The sequence below is a fragment of the Temnothorax nylanderi genome, unplaced genomic scaffold (assembly GCF_030848795.1).
Source record: "Temnothorax nylanderi isolate EJ_2023f unplaced genomic scaffold, tnyl_v1.0 TNYL_tig0018_pilon, whole genome shotgun sequence".
In the NCBI taxonomy this organism is placed as follows: Eukaryota; Metazoa; Arthropoda; class Insecta; order Hymenoptera; family Formicidae; genus Temnothorax; species Temnothorax nylanderi.
The window spans coordinates 549,931-566,666 of NW_027249080.1; the positions used below are offsets into that span (position 1 = coordinate 549,931).

At 38.1% G+C, this 16,736-nt stretch overlaps 2 protein-coding genes across 2 annotated transcripts; both read right to left on the bottom strand.

Annotated features, from left to right (window-relative positions):
• Window positions 1-9: 9 nt before the first annotated feature.
• Window positions 10-1,511, bottom strand: LOC139768804 (polyisoprenoid diphosphate/phosphate phosphohydrolase PLPP6-like). Its single transcript, XM_071699367.1, has 4 exons — window positions 1,345-1,511; window positions 827-961; window positions 641-740; window positions 10-559 (listed from the first exon to the last, which is right to left on the bottom strand). The coding sequence occupies exons 1-4, from the start codon at window positions 1,351-1,353 to the stop codon at window positions 180-182; spliced, it is 624 nt and encodes a 207-aa protein (XP_071555468.1). The 5' UTR covers window positions 1,354-1,511; the 3' UTR covers window positions 10-179.
• A 501-nt stretch (window positions 1,512-2,012) lies between these two features.
• On the bottom strand, window positions 2,013-5,906 carry LOC139768803 (uncharacterized). Its single transcript, XM_071699366.1, has 5 exons — window positions 4,986-5,906; window positions 4,315-4,468; window positions 3,903-4,107; window positions 3,491-3,557; window positions 2,013-3,384 (listed from the first exon to the last, which is right to left on the bottom strand). Exons 1-3 carry the CDS (start codon window positions 5,544-5,546, stop codon window positions 3,920-3,922), a joined length of 903 nt encoding a protein of 300 aa, XP_071555467.1. The 5' UTR covers window positions 5,547-5,906; the 3' UTR covers window positions 2,013-3,384; window positions 3,491-3,557; window positions 3,903-3,919.
• Window positions 5,907-16,736: the final 10,830 nt, after the last annotated feature.

A 16,736-nucleotide genomic window follows, 5' to 3' on the forward strand; every position in this document is an offset into this window, starting at 1 on the left:
AACATCTGACACAATTAATTTTCTGATTTATAAGATCGCAGTTGTACAATTACAGTTATACAACTATATATACAGTTTAAACATTCAGACTCTTACATTGGCTTAATATCAGTGAACGATATGGCAGTCCAATATAATATTTTATGCATCTCTCATACATGGATTACACATATGTTAATTCAGTTATCCATATTTTCGTCCGTAATCCAGGAGATTAAATTGACGCATGTCGCCTGCTCCAAATAAATATAGCCTATAATTAGACCCTCGAAGCTACCTAGAAGTGCGCCAGCGACCACATCCAATATGTGATGTCTTCGCATCAGTAGTCTGGATACGCATACGGAGAAGAGCCACGCTAGCAAAGGCGGCGTGTATAACCAGGGTACGGGCCACAGATAGAAGAAAAAGTACACAATAAACGCAGCGCGAGATGCGTGTCCGGATGGGAAGGCGTATTTGTCAGGACCTATGGCGAATGGATCGTCATTAACGGCCGGTCGCCTCCTTCTCGTAGCTGCCTTGAGCACAGAGACCAAGATGATGTCGAGCAACAGTCCTGAAATGATTTTCTTACTTATACATCTCAATCGATTCCCGAGTAATTTTAAATAATAGTAGAATTTTACTTGAATCATACCTAGTAAAAGATTGATTTGCATTTGATACAAGGATTTGCTGTTGAGAACCCAGATTAATACGAGAGACGTCGCGAGCCAAGGTATGCCGTGGCATGATATCTACAGAGAGAGGCAACGCAAATAAATACAATTAGAGAAGCTTACAACGCAGTAGTAGTGATAGAGAAATAAATGATTATTCATACCTCCAATACTTTATAATGTACTTTTAACTGTCTTAAGGGTAGGATCTTTTCCACCAATTTGACAAACTCGTCTGTCAAATAGACATCCACCGCCAATGCCTCTCTCAACAGTACTGGGACTTGTCTTTTGTCAAACTTGAAAGTATAAAGGATAATTATTATTATTTATAGTTTCTTTGCAAGCAAATTTATTTGTAGGGAAAAAGGGACAATAATGGGTCTGTTTTCTATAGCTGAACTGGCTGCACTAGTTCAGAGTTTATCTTTTTTACTCCACATTGGAAGGAAAAAGATAAACTCTGAACTAGTGCAGCCTGCAGTTCAGCAATAGAAAACAGACCCAATCTGACTGAACATACACTGTCCACTTGTATCTAAAAAATGTAATTTATAAAGAAACGCGGATTAATTATTTAAACGAATTATTTATAATGTATGACATTCAATACAGTAGACAATATCAAGACAAAAATAGCTAAATATATAAATAATGGGTTACGCGAAGGATTGAATAATACCGTTTCCATATTGTTTTCCAACCACAGCTGTAGCGTAACAAAATGTATCAATGTTATTTCTCGCTGATGAATCACATTATCTACAGTGTTGAATAACCACAATAGGAAAACCGCATTAAATCCTAGCAAACAACTGCAAACAGCTGATTCATCGGCACATTTACGTGTAGTACGAACAACTAACGTCAATAGCTCGACAGATGGCACACGTTGATAAATATGCTCCGTTCTTCCACACGTCGTACTTTCTGCAAATTTCTACTTTACCAATAAGTAGAAACAGCTGATATTTAAACAACAAAAATGAACAAATAAAAACTATTATATAAATATTAATATAAATGACTGAATTTATACCTCTTTGGAAATCAAATGTTAATAACGTTGTGAGACAGCATCAAAATTTTGCTTTCTTATTTCATGCATTTTATCAAATTGCCTAAGGAAAAAAAATTTATATTTTCTACTCTTATACTATATATTTTTTACAATTTTTCATCTCCATTAATGAATCAGCTTGTTATCGGTAAAAAAATGGCAATAGCTGAAGCTTGGAAAATAATTGAAGATTCAAGTCTGAAAAGCTTGACTCGCGAAAATCAAAATTCTCGAAAATTGACAAAGAATCCGGAGAATGCCGTAATGATATAAAATGGTACAAGACAGAATTCCGTGTTGTGCAAGCTTTAATTATTGTAAAGTCTTTTTTCTTATTTACACGAATAAGACAGTGGCTACTGTGCCAATGCCACACACAGTTACAAATGCATGAATACAATTCGCACGCCCCGAGTACGTTTGCAATTGATGCAACTTGACGTGTTAAGGCATTTATGATGCCGGATTGTACATATCACAAAGAAAGACGATGATCACAGTTCGTTGAGGCTGCGTAAGCTTATCAAAGATCTGTCGATGCAGAGAGAGAGACACAGCTATATTTTTTGGTTACGAAAATACAATCAAGGAATTATTCCTTCAAATCCTCATTTACAATGTTACAAAATTACAATCTAGCATATTCATCTGTATTTTGATGAATTTATCGTGACTTTCGTAGAGACAAAACGAGCTCTATAATTCTTTCTGAATATTACATATTAATACACATATTGATAAGAGATGATGGACGCGTTAAGAAAATGATGGAAATCACACGATTAGGGATTATTTGGTCGTTGTACTATCAGTTTGAGAGTGCACATATACTTATTCTATCGTCAGGTGCCTCCAGAAAAGTTTACATCAGAGTAGTGTTTTTAAAAAAATAATTCTTTCTTAGCTTTATTTCAAACGAAAGCTTAGTTACATCGTTGATTTAGCTGCAGTTGAATTTAAGAATGCTATCTCGCTTCTGATGTACACATTTCTAAAACATCCATTTGAAACAATATCGTACTTGTATAAATATTCTATTGCTCGATAAGAAGATCGATAATAATTAATTAACATATCACTGCTAGTTAAATTAGATTAAATGCAAATACTTTCGTTTGATTATGCGACTTTAACCCTTAAGTGCGCATTTGCACATCTGTAAAGAGCCTTCTCTGCATGTACATCCACTAGGACAAAAAGGGTTAAAATTAGTAAAGCGGAATTTTTCAAGGATTCCTTAAATAGTTATTATTTATTTAAAAAATACTCATAATGCTATGAAAAATTTCGCATTTAAGGGTTAAAGCATTGTGCGATCTATATGGAAAATAAAGATTATCTATTAAATATATTATATAGTCCGGGTATGTGCTGTCGTAATTCAACTTTCCACAGTGATTTGCGCGATAACTTTCGATCCCGAAATTTGATTCTGTATATTAATCCTTGTTTTAAATATTTCAAATATTGCTTGGTTAGAAAGCAGAACTTAATGGACAGCGTGATATAAAAGCGTTGCGGAGATGGAGCACTATTGAAGCCGCTGTAAGGGATGCTATTGGAAGATGCTGTTGCGGAGATCTGTTCCTCAGCGAAAGGCTTTTTCGACGTTGCACGAGCGTAAAAAAGGTCATTGGACGTGATCGTTGTGCGTTGTGTAATCTGTTAACATACCCATAAGCGATATATCCATATATCTTTTGAATCAATCGATAAGCTATAAGTTTATCTAATTGTACAAGGATTATCATCGTGTCAAAAAACATACCGTATAGTGATGACGCGTACCCTGTTAATTTGGTCACCGACGTAAAAATTTAATGGATTGATGTATACTGAAAAGAGAACGTTTATTTATCTAGTATTTGTTACGCCACACAATTTATCATTTATTTACAAAGGAAAACTTAAGACTCTATCATGTTTTCAAATAAGGAAATTGTGATATATTGCAGTTCTATGTATGTTAGACTCGATATTATACTTTGTGATAGTTTTCTAAGCATTCGAATAATTGCATAATTATAATCAGCAAATTATATTTTTGAGATCTTAAATTCCTCTAAATAATAAAAATTCTTTAATTCACATTATACCTGCTGATTAGATAAAAAAAAAGTACTCGATTTTCCCTAATTTGCGAGAAATAATTTTGATCGCAAAGGGTTAATAATCTTCACCTTGTTCTCGTGCCGCTTTAATGGCGTCGGATTAGACGGGTGCGATGATGAAGAGCGTTAGTGATCCCGATTTCTTCGTCCGACTCGGCCGACTGGCGCCGCGTCAGTCCTTTACTCGGTGTACCACAAAGAGACGAAGTAGCGGCTTTTTTCGCTTGTGGTATTGGAAACGAAGAGCGACGGATAAGCGGGGGCGGCCGCGCTCCTGTGGGTGGATAATTAAATTTTTTCATCTTACCGCCACTAATCGAGTTAAGACGGTCGACGGTCTCATACTAATCTACTCCGCGTTGTACATAGCTTCCAATATTTTAATCATCAAAGATATCATGACTTTTTATATAATTTTAACGTCTCCTTAATCGTGATAAATATTTAGAGATTATAATTCCTTACTATTTCGCACACATACCTAATAAACGCATTGCGGAACGGTGCATTCCTGGTATCTCAAAGGACTTTTGGCTTCTAATTAATTCTCTTGAAGTGGGACGTCTTGGAGCGGATATGTCCACCACGTTGGATGAGCGTCTCCGTGAAATGATCGTGCCTGCCCTAGACGAATCCTTATGCATTTTTGAAAAGAGAAGGTGCAATAGTTTCACGAATGCGTGTCTATCCGAGCATCGAGAGACGGTTTTTACTAGCTCCGCGAGGAAAACTGCGAAGCGCTTATCCCGTCGGTCTCTGCCGAATATCGCAATTATTTCCCTAATGGTGCAAACATCTAAGAATCTAGTTCAATCTGAGCTTTAACTCATGTCTGGCAATATTTAAGTGCAAATCATGCATGATGTGCTCAAATAAATTGAAGGGACAGTTAATTACTTGCGTTGAAATAAAGTATCATCTCTGAATTAAAGTGATGGCTTTATTTAGAATGAGTGTTTGAATAATTAGGACCACTTTTGGAAATCATATTGCGTTATTTTCAAGAAGGGAGCTAAAGATTCTGAAAAATCTTGCGTACTCTCCAAGTGAAATTTTTCACAGTGACATGCGTTTCGACGTATCCATACGCTTTTAAGGATACCAAGTTCCAACGCAAGTGCTTAAGGACTTTTGTAATATGTGACGCAATACTTTTTCTCTGGCGAAGCGTATTCGCAGTACTTCAACGAGGGCGGCTATTACTGATACGAGCAACATCGTCACGAGTATGTGGCCTGCCACCGTGACGGACTTCATCTGACGCGACTTTAAGATCTCTTCAGCGCTTTCTTTCATTTCTTCGCCGATGCGCCTCTTGGACCTGTACGTCTTCTTCGTCCTCTCCCCCTCGTCCCTATCCTCTCTGCTATCCTCTTCCTCTTCAGAGTCGCTGTCATCATCGTCGTCATCCTCGTCATCGTCGCACTCGTCCTGCACGTACGTGCAATTTCCGTCGTAATCGCTCATAAAGACGGACATCAAGCGAGCCTCGTACTGCAGATTCGGACAGCATCTTAATTTTCGGTGATCCATCGGTATCACGGGCTCTCTTCCCCCGCCCGGGCCACTGACTCCGCTCTCATTGCGATTCTGGTCGGAGTAATTCGTGTCGAACAACAATCGCAAAGGCAAGGACAGAAGCACGCCGAATATCGTCAGTATCAGCAGAATGCTAACGTTGATGCCCAACGACAGTCGTTTCTCCTCCGTCATCGTGGCGGAAGTGTATATATAGTACGTTGTTTATCTAATTGTAAGTATCTTCGGTCCAGGACTGATACCGTCATTCTCGCGGATTTCCATGGCAACGCGAGACGTGTTAGGCGGCATTCGAAATTACGCGGTTTTCTAATTGAGGCCCAACCGATTCGATGCAAAATTGATGTTCGGAGTTCGATTAGAACCCCGCGAACGTGCGCACTTTTCGATTGTTATTGGCTGAAGTGCTGCAGAACAATTCGACCCGCGACGATACTGCCCGACTGTCGTAACTTCCTCTTCGTGTCTCGTCTCGACGCAACTGTTGCGCGTACCGTCGTGCAAAGCAGTTCGTAGCGTAAACCTGGATTGTTGGCTGTGTGATATTGATTTCCCTAGTTGGACCGAGCACGTACGCGCAAGTCTAGCGGTGCTTCGTCAGCGACACGCCGGTAATTAGATTATGCTTATGGTGAACGGGACGTGACGATTTGCCACGGAGTTTTGAACACATTGAAGGACGGCTAAGAATACTTGTACAATAGGTCAGATATTATTGAGGGAAGGAGAGGAGGCAAAATTTTTCTTCTTAGAAAATAAGTTTGCGAGGAGAAGCTCTGAACCGTGCGCCGCACGTTGAAATCGATAATGTTAAACAATACGTGTTAAACAGTTGTCAAATTTCTTGCTATACATAAAGATTACATGATGAAGAATCAATGAGCAAAACTCGAATGTTCGCGAGATCGAATTCGAGCGACTGCGCACAGAAAACGAGACGCGAGATCTTCCATACGTATATAGTTAAGTCATCGGAATAGATGTGACTACGGTTTCTCATTGAATGGAAGAAACGGCACGACCGCGCGAGAGCGGCGGTCCTCCCGCGAGATTCTCTAGTCGCATACATAAATAATATTAGACAACATCAAATTAAAATTTGCATCTTTCTGCGAGCAACAATGGAGCGTGGTGGAGACCAACAAAGGAAACGCCTGCCGCGCCGATCCGCGACCGGGCAAGTGGTAGTAGGTACTGTAGGTAGCATCCTGGCGGCGGCATTTATAAAAGTAATAAAACAGCCGAACAACAACTCACGGGAGTGAGCGGCAGCGGCGGAGACAGAGAGGAGGAACGGTCGCGGGGTAGAAAGGGCGAGAGAGCGAGCGGGATGAGCCGGGAGGTGAAAAGAGGAAAGGCAGCGGGAGAGGAGCGGGCAAAACAGAGCAAAAGAGAGAGATGAAACACAGGAGAACAGCGATCCAACCCGACCGACCGGTAGCTCAGCCAGCACACGTATATCTTGCTCTGCTACTCCGATTCTTCGAGGTTCTCATTGATGAGCTCTCCCGTGCCTTCGCGGAAGCCCCGATGATCGCGTGCGAGGGACTCTTTAAAAATAGCTACGATTACCCATCGGATGTACGGGCGCACTGCGCAGGAAACGATTCATTAAGCGAAGCGGTGACGTAAGCCGCAAATGAAAATTTCAAAAAATAAGATTTCTCTACGAACTGATCTTCGACGGAAATTATTTTGGCAGCATATAACGTCTCGGATTTTGTGTAGAATAACAAAGAAGTACGCAATAAAGTAGATAGATTTTATGTTATCTGTGATTGTATTAATTAATAATTAATTTATTACACGTTTTTTACGATATTACGTAGCAGGTGCACGATTTTAGGCGTCTTCGTATTCGGCTTGCTGGAAAAGTTTCAATGTCTTTATCTTTAGACAATTCGCAGGCTCGAGAGCGGAATAAATTTATCATCAAAGAACCTACGTAAAAAGAACAGCGCGTTCATAATCTGTGAAAGCCATAATTATCTTGCGCGACACAATTATTTCGAGGAGCACGTGGGGAGCGAGCACCGGGGGATCGATTATCGCACGCACCACGGGTGCGAAGGTGCGCTTCGAGGTCGTCGATTGAGCGATTTTCACAGGTCGTCGATCGACGATAGTCGCGCATAGGTAGATAGGTTGAGAGCCAGGGTATGTAGAGCAGATGCTGCGCTCCGGCCGTGGCGGGGTGCGTGATTTTTCACCGCCGACAGCTCCTCCTTCGAGAACCGCGCGCATTCCACCTCTCCCCTTCTTCTTCGGGGCCTTACCGTCGCCTTTCCTTCCCGGGGGCTCCTTCATCCTTCACTCTTCGTTCCTCGCGTCCGGCTGGCGCGCGCCCCGTCTCGCTCGCTCCCGCTCCGCGCTCGTCAACGTGTACCGGCCGCGGACACGCCACTGGACACCAGTTGCACGATCTTAGATTTGCCGATCTCCTCTGCGTCCCGAGAGTGCACCGACACATCGATACAGGACGATGCATGCATCCGGGCGGGGTACGGCCGGGCGTGATGCACAGGGCGCGCCCGCGAGCCACTCCCGTAGTCGCGTGTGGCTGGGCGATGAGCGCGCGCGTATATGCACGCGAATCATGCAAAACGTACGGCGTTTCTGTTGACACATCAGAAAATTTAGGGAGCCTACGAAATAGCGGAATTTCCAAGGACACGTAACGTCTAGAGTCTATATCCGTTAACGGAGAAATTGAAAGAGAATTTCAGGAAATAAGAAACTACCGTTTCACACACACACGCGAGACACATGACGAAGGAATATCCAGCATCAAAGAGAGGATATTAAAAGTCGCGGAAATAAGAAATTGTACACGTGCACGATATTTGTAATAAAAGGAAATTAAACTGCCAGGAAATTTGGATATCTCTGAAATAGGAAATGTTCTTGTTAAATATTTCTGCTTATTTTAAATATATCCGTTAAAATTAATTAACTAATAACGTTCTAAGAGAATTAATAATATAATAATAAATACCGCAAACGTACCAGACATGATTAGCTTTAATAAATAATGTAACTATACGTTCAAGTCAACTTACAGACAAACCAGAAAATTTACAAGTCGACATTGTTTCGACGCTTATTTATGATATATGCCAATTAGATCTAGTTTTTTTTAAAGACAAATAAGAATAGCTCGTTAAAAGGTTTATTCAAAATTATAGAAATTTGGTTTTCCAAAACATTCTTTATCAGAGATTTGAATAAAACGCTAAAAATAAATTTTTCTTGTAAAGAAACGACGCTGCTAGACCTCGAAATTCAATAAAGTACTAAAATTTTTGATTGAATATATATATATATATATTCTCTTTGCAATTAGGTTTTAATACCATTTTGTAATTAGGTTGCAATACCATTTGGAGTTCGATTTTATCGTGACGCGAGACGTGTGACAGAAATAATGATAGGCATCGTCGCAGCTATAACATGTCCTGCACGGGTTCGTACCGTACCTCCGGACTGCCCGATGATAAAAGGCAGTCTGGAGGTTGGGAGGTTCGGCGTCCCGGCGGGGATGACGTACAGCGCTCGCACTGCCAATTGCTATTAGCTTTCTGTAGTAACTCCTCTGGACTGTAAATGCAACTTGGATGTGCTGCAAGTATACGTAATATGCATATGACATGTCAATAAGAAATGAAAAAAATAATCGAAATTAGTTTCAATTATATTCAAGAATTACCTCGCACTGTACAATCCCTGTAAGCTACGAAAGCCTCCTGTTTCTCTTTGGCACAGAGGCTGCACTACCTGCACGGTCCGTCTTTGACAGTTGGCTTAGTAACCGAATCCTGAGAGTCTTGCATCAACAAATTTTTATTATTACCTGGTCTACCTCGTTTGCGCTTTACCAGGTTGTTATCCGAAGGATCAAATACTTGTCTGGCTCTCTGAAATATAAGAATGAGAGAACACATAAGACGATTCATCAATCTTTGAACGATTTGGATGGACATATCAATAATTTTTATACATTTGGCATTTTTTTAAAGATTAACATTATCTTCAATCTTGAAAATAGTACTTGTGCATAAATTAATTTTTCTTGTTGATCTATATATAAAAGTATCCATCTAAGGTCATCCAGAAGTGAATACTTTAGAAGACAACCTTATATTTTGTGCTTTATGTCAAAATATATATTAAAGTGAAACTACATCCTAGTTAAAGACGTATTTCAAAATATTCACAATTTTCTATAAATACTACACTACATTAACGCATAGAAAGTCTACGCTACCTTCCACCTGGCGCTATGAAATCCACTAAGTAGTGTTGTTTACGTTGGACGGAGTCGGGAACGTGTTCGTCGACAAGCTCCTACCGGCGTCCTCGTCCTCGCGATCCTCGCTGGACCGTTGTCCAGTTTCCTCGCGCTTCGAGGAGGAGCTCGTCCTTGCCGCTCTGCTGGTAGTCCTCGAACTTGATCTCGATGTCCATACGGTCGTCCGTCCTCGCGAACAGGCGCTGCTTACGCTCGGCCTTGACGGACCTCTTAAGGTTAGACGTCGTCTGTCGTCTTCTGGACATCGTTGCTCTTTGGTTCCTCTTTGACATCGTTCTCCACGGTTGTCGACGTCGGCACTGCCACCTCCGGGGAATCGCGTTCCTGTTGGCCACCGTCGACGACGACGCTGGACGACGCCGCCGCCGCCGCCGCCGTCCGCCGTCGTCGTTGCACGTCACCTCCAGTCACCTCGACGGTCGGTGGCGACGCGCTGCCGCAGTGCCGCCGCGCTCGGCGTCGTTCTTGTCGCCGCTGACCTCGTAGCATTCCTCCTTTTTGACACAATCCTGCTGCTCCAGTTTCGGACTGTCGCTGGCCTGCAATTAGGTTTTAATAAAATAAAATTATGTTTTATATATTAAATGAATAAAAGAAATCAATTTTTCTCTCTTTTTTTGTGCGACATATCGTGTTTTGTTGTTGTCATTTGCGCGAGCGTCGAACAGCACGAGCGTCGTCATATTATTGTTTTTTGAAACGACTATTACGCGGTAGTTTGCTGTAATTAATTTATCCATGCGACTAATGATCGAAGGCCGGTTCTACAATCAGTCGTATGTCGAAATCGGATATCGTAACGTAGCCGATGATCCAATGAGAGAAATTCATTTTCGAAAAAGAAATTTTCTCATTGGACCATCGGCTGCGTTCCGAAATCCGACTCCGACATACGACTGTAGAACCGGCTTAATTGATCGAATCGATAGCTATGTGTTTCTCGAAACAATTTTTCTATTGACTTAATTGTTTAAAGGAATTGAAGTGATATAAGGAATGGAAAATGATGATAATAGCAAATACAAATTATTATTTTGTATCTTTGAGCAGTCAATCATTTCGTAGTCAGGCGCCAATTTGACTCGCGTCGTGTCGCGCGGCGTCACTGTGAAGTTGGCGCGGGCCGCGGGGAGGCGCGGCGTCACTCTCGAATCTTTCGTCGCCGCGAACGCAACGCTCGCGCATATAATACAGGACGGACGGATCTATTTGTCGCGGCTCGTATAATCGGTAAGCTTCGTAAGCGCAATCATTATGACTAATTATGAGCTTCTGTATTCAATGGTGTCTTAATATTTGGCACTCGCGCGACGTAGATTCGAAGCTCGATACATTGCTTAGGATATTTCGCGAGATGCGTTCGGGCGAAATCTATCGCGCGGGATCACGGTAAAGATGGCGCATCGCGACGTCACTCTCGAATCTCTCGTCGTCGCGAACGGAACGTCGCGGGTACAGGACGGGTCTATTCGTCGTGGCTCGTATATAATCGGTAAGCGCAATCGTTATGAGCTTCCGTATTTAATGGTATCTTAGTATTTGGCACCCGCGCGACGTAGATTCGAAGCTCGAACATTGCTTAAGATATTTCGCGAGATGCGTTCGGCCGAAATCTATCGCGCGGGATCACGGTAAAGATGGCGGCATCGCGGCGTCACTGACGTCACTCTCAAATCTCTCGTCGTCGCGAACGGAACGTCGCGGGTACAGGACGGGCCTATTAGTCGCGGCACGTTTGATCGGTAAGCGAAATCATTATAAGCTTGAACTCAATCGTGCCTCCGGTATTTGACGCACATACGACGTAGATTCGACCGGTACATCGCTGACTTCATAAAACGAGTATTTCGCGAGATGCGTTTAACCGAAATTCATCGCGCGGCATCATGGTTAAGCTGGCAGCGTCACTCTCGAATCTTTCGTCGCCGTGAACGGAACGTCACGGCGCATACAGGACGAATCTATTTGTCTCATATTTAATCGTGTCTTAATATATTTGACACTGGCGTGACGTAGATTCGACGCTCGGTACGTTGCTTAAAATATTTCACGAGATGCGTTTGATCGAATCTGTCGCGCGAACAGTCGAGAGAGCGACGTTCATATTTTCCGGATATCGCGTTCCGCGAACATTTATATTCTTAACTTTAACCCGTACGCTTCATCTGCTTTATAACGTGCGAATCTAATCACCGCGGCGATTTGTCGCGAAATCATACGCACTTCCTGCATCGATTTTCCGTCCGAATGTAATACAGTTCGAGTCGTGCAAATGATTGACGTCGGGACGTCGGGAGTGCCGTATACGTAGCAATCATATAATAGTTAATTGTGTTCTAGCGAGCGCCATAAATGAGCGGCCGCGGAGGGAGGAGGAGGAGGCCCAGGAGAGGCGTCGAGCGACGGCGAAGCAACCACGAGGTGAGCAATTTGTTACTTATTTTATTAGTTACTGAATTTAAACGGTTTTCCTCGCGAGAATCACACGATTACAACGAGTATTCCACGCACTAATTATAGTAATATTACGTAACATTATAGCTTATAAAATGTATTATATATTTTTTACATTTGAGAGGCTTAAAATATTTAATAAAGTATTTATAAAATTCAACATACATGTAATATTTTACACCATTTAAAAAGTTATAATTATTTAAATTATAAATACGCAAGAATTAAAGAGATTCTATTTATCAAATTTTTTAAAATTTTTATATAAAAAGATTTTATGTAGAGAGTTACGTAATTTTTTAAATAAATATTTAATTAAAAGCCAGAAAACTACGAAAGATTAAGAATTTATGAAAAGAGATTAAGAATAAGAAGTTAAATGCATGTAATAATTATTTTTGTAAAATATTGAAATTTAAAATATTAATTTAGATATTTATTTAAATATATTTATATTTTACAGATCAGTGTTGCATATATACGAGTACAACTCTATTACTGCGCATCGCACTGGTAAGTGCACTCAATTATATCCTATCTTAATCTCGAAATTAAATAATTTTATATTTGCTAAAAATCTTGTAATCCTATCTGTGCATACAAAGCTTGACAAGAAATGTAAAAATATCTTTATTAAGTTTGAAACAATTTATCCAAATATAAGACTTATATTTTAACACGGTCTGGTTGTAAAATATTTTCTATTTTTTTCCAATTTCTGTATTTTAAAATTAAACTCTTTTATCAAGTAATTTATGCATATCTAAAATAAGGAATTTATTCTATTGCTTAATAAAGTTCTGTTGCATGTAAACGTACAATAAACAAACAAATTTAATAATGATATATATCATATCAATTATATCAATTATAATAAACTCTATTTTATAGCTTTTTTTATTTTATGCAACTTTGTATGCACATACAATAAATCGACGAATACTAATTATTCAAGGAATTAAATTACTACTCTATCTTGATCTATCCATATTTCAAAAGGCAACAAATTTATATGATATACTTATCTATAATATTCTTATACCCTTAACTAATAACTGCACTTTTTAAAATATATTAATAACCAAATAACCTGAATAAATGCATTCAAATATCAAGAAGTTGGTGAATATTTGACTACTGTATCTATTATCGTTGCGAATTTAAATTTTTATATATTAATAATTGCTAAGAAAAAATATTGTTTATTATTTCCAGTTTTTCTCATATCGTATTTACATTTATGTCTTATTTATGTTTCATATAATTTTTATAAATTCATTACCCATTTATATGCAACAGAACTTTATTAAGCGATAGAATAAATTACTTATTTTAGATATGCATGATAAAATAGAATTGCTTGATAAAAAAGTTTAATTTCGAAATACAGAAATTGGAAAAAAATAGAAAATATTTTACAACCAGAACATGTTAAAATATAAGTCGACTTATGTCGACTTATATTTAACCGGAAATAATAAACAATATTTTTTCTTAGCAATTATAATTAATATATAAAAATTTAAATTTGCAACGATAATAGATACAGTAATAAAATATTCACAAACTTCTTGATATCTAAATGCATTTATTCCTTGGTTATTAATATAGTTAAAAAAGTACAATTATCAATTAAGTGTATAAAAACATTATAGATAAGTATATCATATAAAATTATAGAGTAGAGTAGTTAATTAACCATAATAGTTTTTTTAAGCAGTTTATTAAAGCAGTTAAATATATTGTAATATTTACAATTGGTTATCAGTACCCCATTTATTAATATCAGTTGATAAATATTATATATGTAATATATGCACGTGTGAGAAATCAAAAGCCAATTTCTGCTAGACAATAAAAATAGATTTTACGTGAGTTATGATAATCAATAGTGGATGACAAATCAGTTTGCGCGTAATTGTAATTACAAATGCATAACGATTTGTCATCTAATTTTTATACTATATTTACACAGATAACAATAATTTTTGATTAATTAATTTTTTCCTTAGACTTCGTACATAGCAAATAGATGTTAAATAATGTATATTATAATCATCAATCGATATTGTGACATGTTAGTTAATAACAACAAATTAATTATTACATAATTATAATACTTAAGCCTGAGTATTATATGCATATCACAAAGAAACTTTTTCTTTATGTTCTGCTCTTCTAATATCTTTTAAATTATAAATGTCATATAATTTGACAGTTTATTAAAAAAAATTATTAATATGCAACATTAATAAGTATTTCCTATACTTGTTTTATATTTATACAGACACTGATGCATTTTTATTTCACACAGATATGTACAATGTACAATACATAAATATCTTCTTCTTATCTGGTCTTCCAGTCTATTAAGATACGAAAACCATGAAGATATTTAAAAAGTGTATATTCTAAAAGCATCAATAAACTTATTTTAGTTTTATTTTATCTCTTTCTCTTTTTTCCGCATTTTTCGTTGTTTATTAATACTTTAAAATTTAATTAATTATGATGTATTTTAATATTCTAAAACTATTCTATATCATATCCTCATGGTGTTCTTATTAGAGTTCCTAAAAATTTTAATGTGTGCCAAAAAAGCTTGACAATAAGTATATAGCGGTAACGTCTTTATTAAGCTTTGAACATAATTTTTCTCTCACGAAAACCATTTCATCATTGTTCTTACTTTTTATTGAGCTTGCTTTATTTATTAGTTCCTGTTATTTTCTTATATTTGTTCTGTGAACTTCGAGAAATTCATGTACATATCTCGAAATTAAATAATCTTATATCTACTAAAAATCTTGTAATCCTATCTGTGCATACAAAGCTTGAAAAGAAATATAAAACAAATCTTTATTAAGTTTGAAACAATTTCTCTTTTTCAATTAAACTTTTTTATCAAGAAATTTATCCATATCTAAAATAAGTAATTTATTCTATCGCTTAATGAAGTTCTGTTGCATATAAATGTACAATAAATGAACAAATTGAATAATAATATATATCATATCAATTATAATGAACTCTGTTTTACAGCTTCCTTTATTTTATGCAACCTTGTATGCACATACAATAAATCGAGGGATAATAATTATTCAAGGAATCAAATTACTACTCTATCCTGACCTATCCATATTTTAAAAGGCAACAAAAAAATTTATTAAATATTTAAAAAAATCTTAAAATATAATCTAAAATATTTTATTTATTAGACAACGTATTAAACATTCAATACACTATTACACTATACAGTGATCGAAAAACGATATACTGCGCCAATGAATAATTATTTCCATCAGTAACAATTAATTAAAATTGATTATGAAATGCTCACTTTGCGATCTGTTACATCTGCCCACTTCCTCGGCTTAGGTTCTTCTTTTCTTTCTGCATTGCTATTTCTTCATGGCACTCACATCTATTTCGTAAAACAAACAAAATATTTATTACAATTAAACGTGATTACAAGTAATCACTAGAATGTAATAATCGTGCGGCTTTGCCATACCTTGCACGATACTCTCGAAATTAATCACACGCGACGCGTACTTCATCCGCTTTCAACTGTAGCATTATTCTCGCATATTTTTATTCTCGCGTATACTTACTACGCGTATCCCTATCTAAGTAGAGTACCGCCCTAAACGTACGCGTAATCTTATCTTTTACAGGCAATTCCGTTTTTACCGAACAACAGGGCAACTAAACACAATCGCCGCCAATTGTATAAACGGTTCGTTGCGTCGCAATTTCGGGAGTGCCGCTCGAAATCGTTGAATTTTCGAATATGACAATTAAAATCGTCGCATTTTCGGGAGTGCCGTTCGAAGTTGTCGTATTATCCGGAAGCGGATCGCGCGATTTTAATAATTAGCATATAACTGCGTCAATTTCCACGTTCTCAGACGTGACGGCTGTCTCGTGCGTGGTCCTTGAGCGGAAAGGTGCCGGGATCGCATAACAAGAACTGCCCAGATCATTTGACTTCACTGTGCGTGGAAGGGTGACTACCAGACGTGTCGGTGGCGAGGGGAGATGATTCTCATCGTAGAGAGCTCGCTTTCTACTTTTCGAGGATCTCTCTTCTCTCTGTCGAACACTATTCAACTGGCCACGCGGGGCTAAGTCCTTAATCGGGCAAATCGAGTCAGCTCTCCGGCTCTGAACGCGTTGAGATAACGTGGTTATCGCGGGCAAAATCGGGCGTTATTTCATGTTTTCGGGAGTGGCGTATTAATTATCGCGCGAACATTGTTATTCGCGTTTGTGGTGCCGGTGGAGTTGTGTTGGGCATCGAGGGAGGTGATAACCCGAGAGGTCAACCTGAGAGAAGGATGAGGCCTGAGAGAGACATCAGGCGCCAGCGAAACAACATTGTGGTAAATATTACTTTTTATTTTGTGTAAAAGTAATTTTAATTTTTGCTTATACTTGAGTCGTTTTATTTGATCATGATTTTGAAATAATAATTAGAAAAAAATAAGTAATTTGAAATTTTATAAGAATTTATTTTTGTAAAGATATTTTTCTGAAAATGTATAATTATTTAAATAAAAGTGTAATTAAATGACGAATAAGAAGTTTGATGCGTAAGA

Bases quoted from the DNA above. Each gene is read 5' to 3' on its own strand.
- LOC139768804 (XM_071699367.1), bottom strand. The intron at 741-826 runs GTATGAATAATC...CTCTCTCTGTAG, and splicing joins TACATTATAAAGTATTGGAG to ATATCATGCCACGGCATACC. The intron at 560-640 runs GTATGATTCAAG...AAATCATTTCAG, and splicing joins GCAAATCAATCTTTTACTAG to GACTGTTGCTCGACATCATC.
- LOC139768803 (XM_071699366.1), bottom strand. From the start codon at position 5,546: ATGACGGAGGAGAAACGACTGTCGTTGGGCATCAACGTTAGCATTCTG. The intron at 4,469-4,985 runs GTATTGCGTCAC...AAAATGCATAAG, and splicing joins TACGCTTCGCCAGAGAAAAA to GATTCGTCTAGGGCAGGCAC. The intron at 4,108-4,314 runs GTATGTGTGCGA...ATCCACCCACAG, and splicing joins TTCCGCAATGCGTTTATTAG to GAGCGCGGCCGCCCCCGCTT.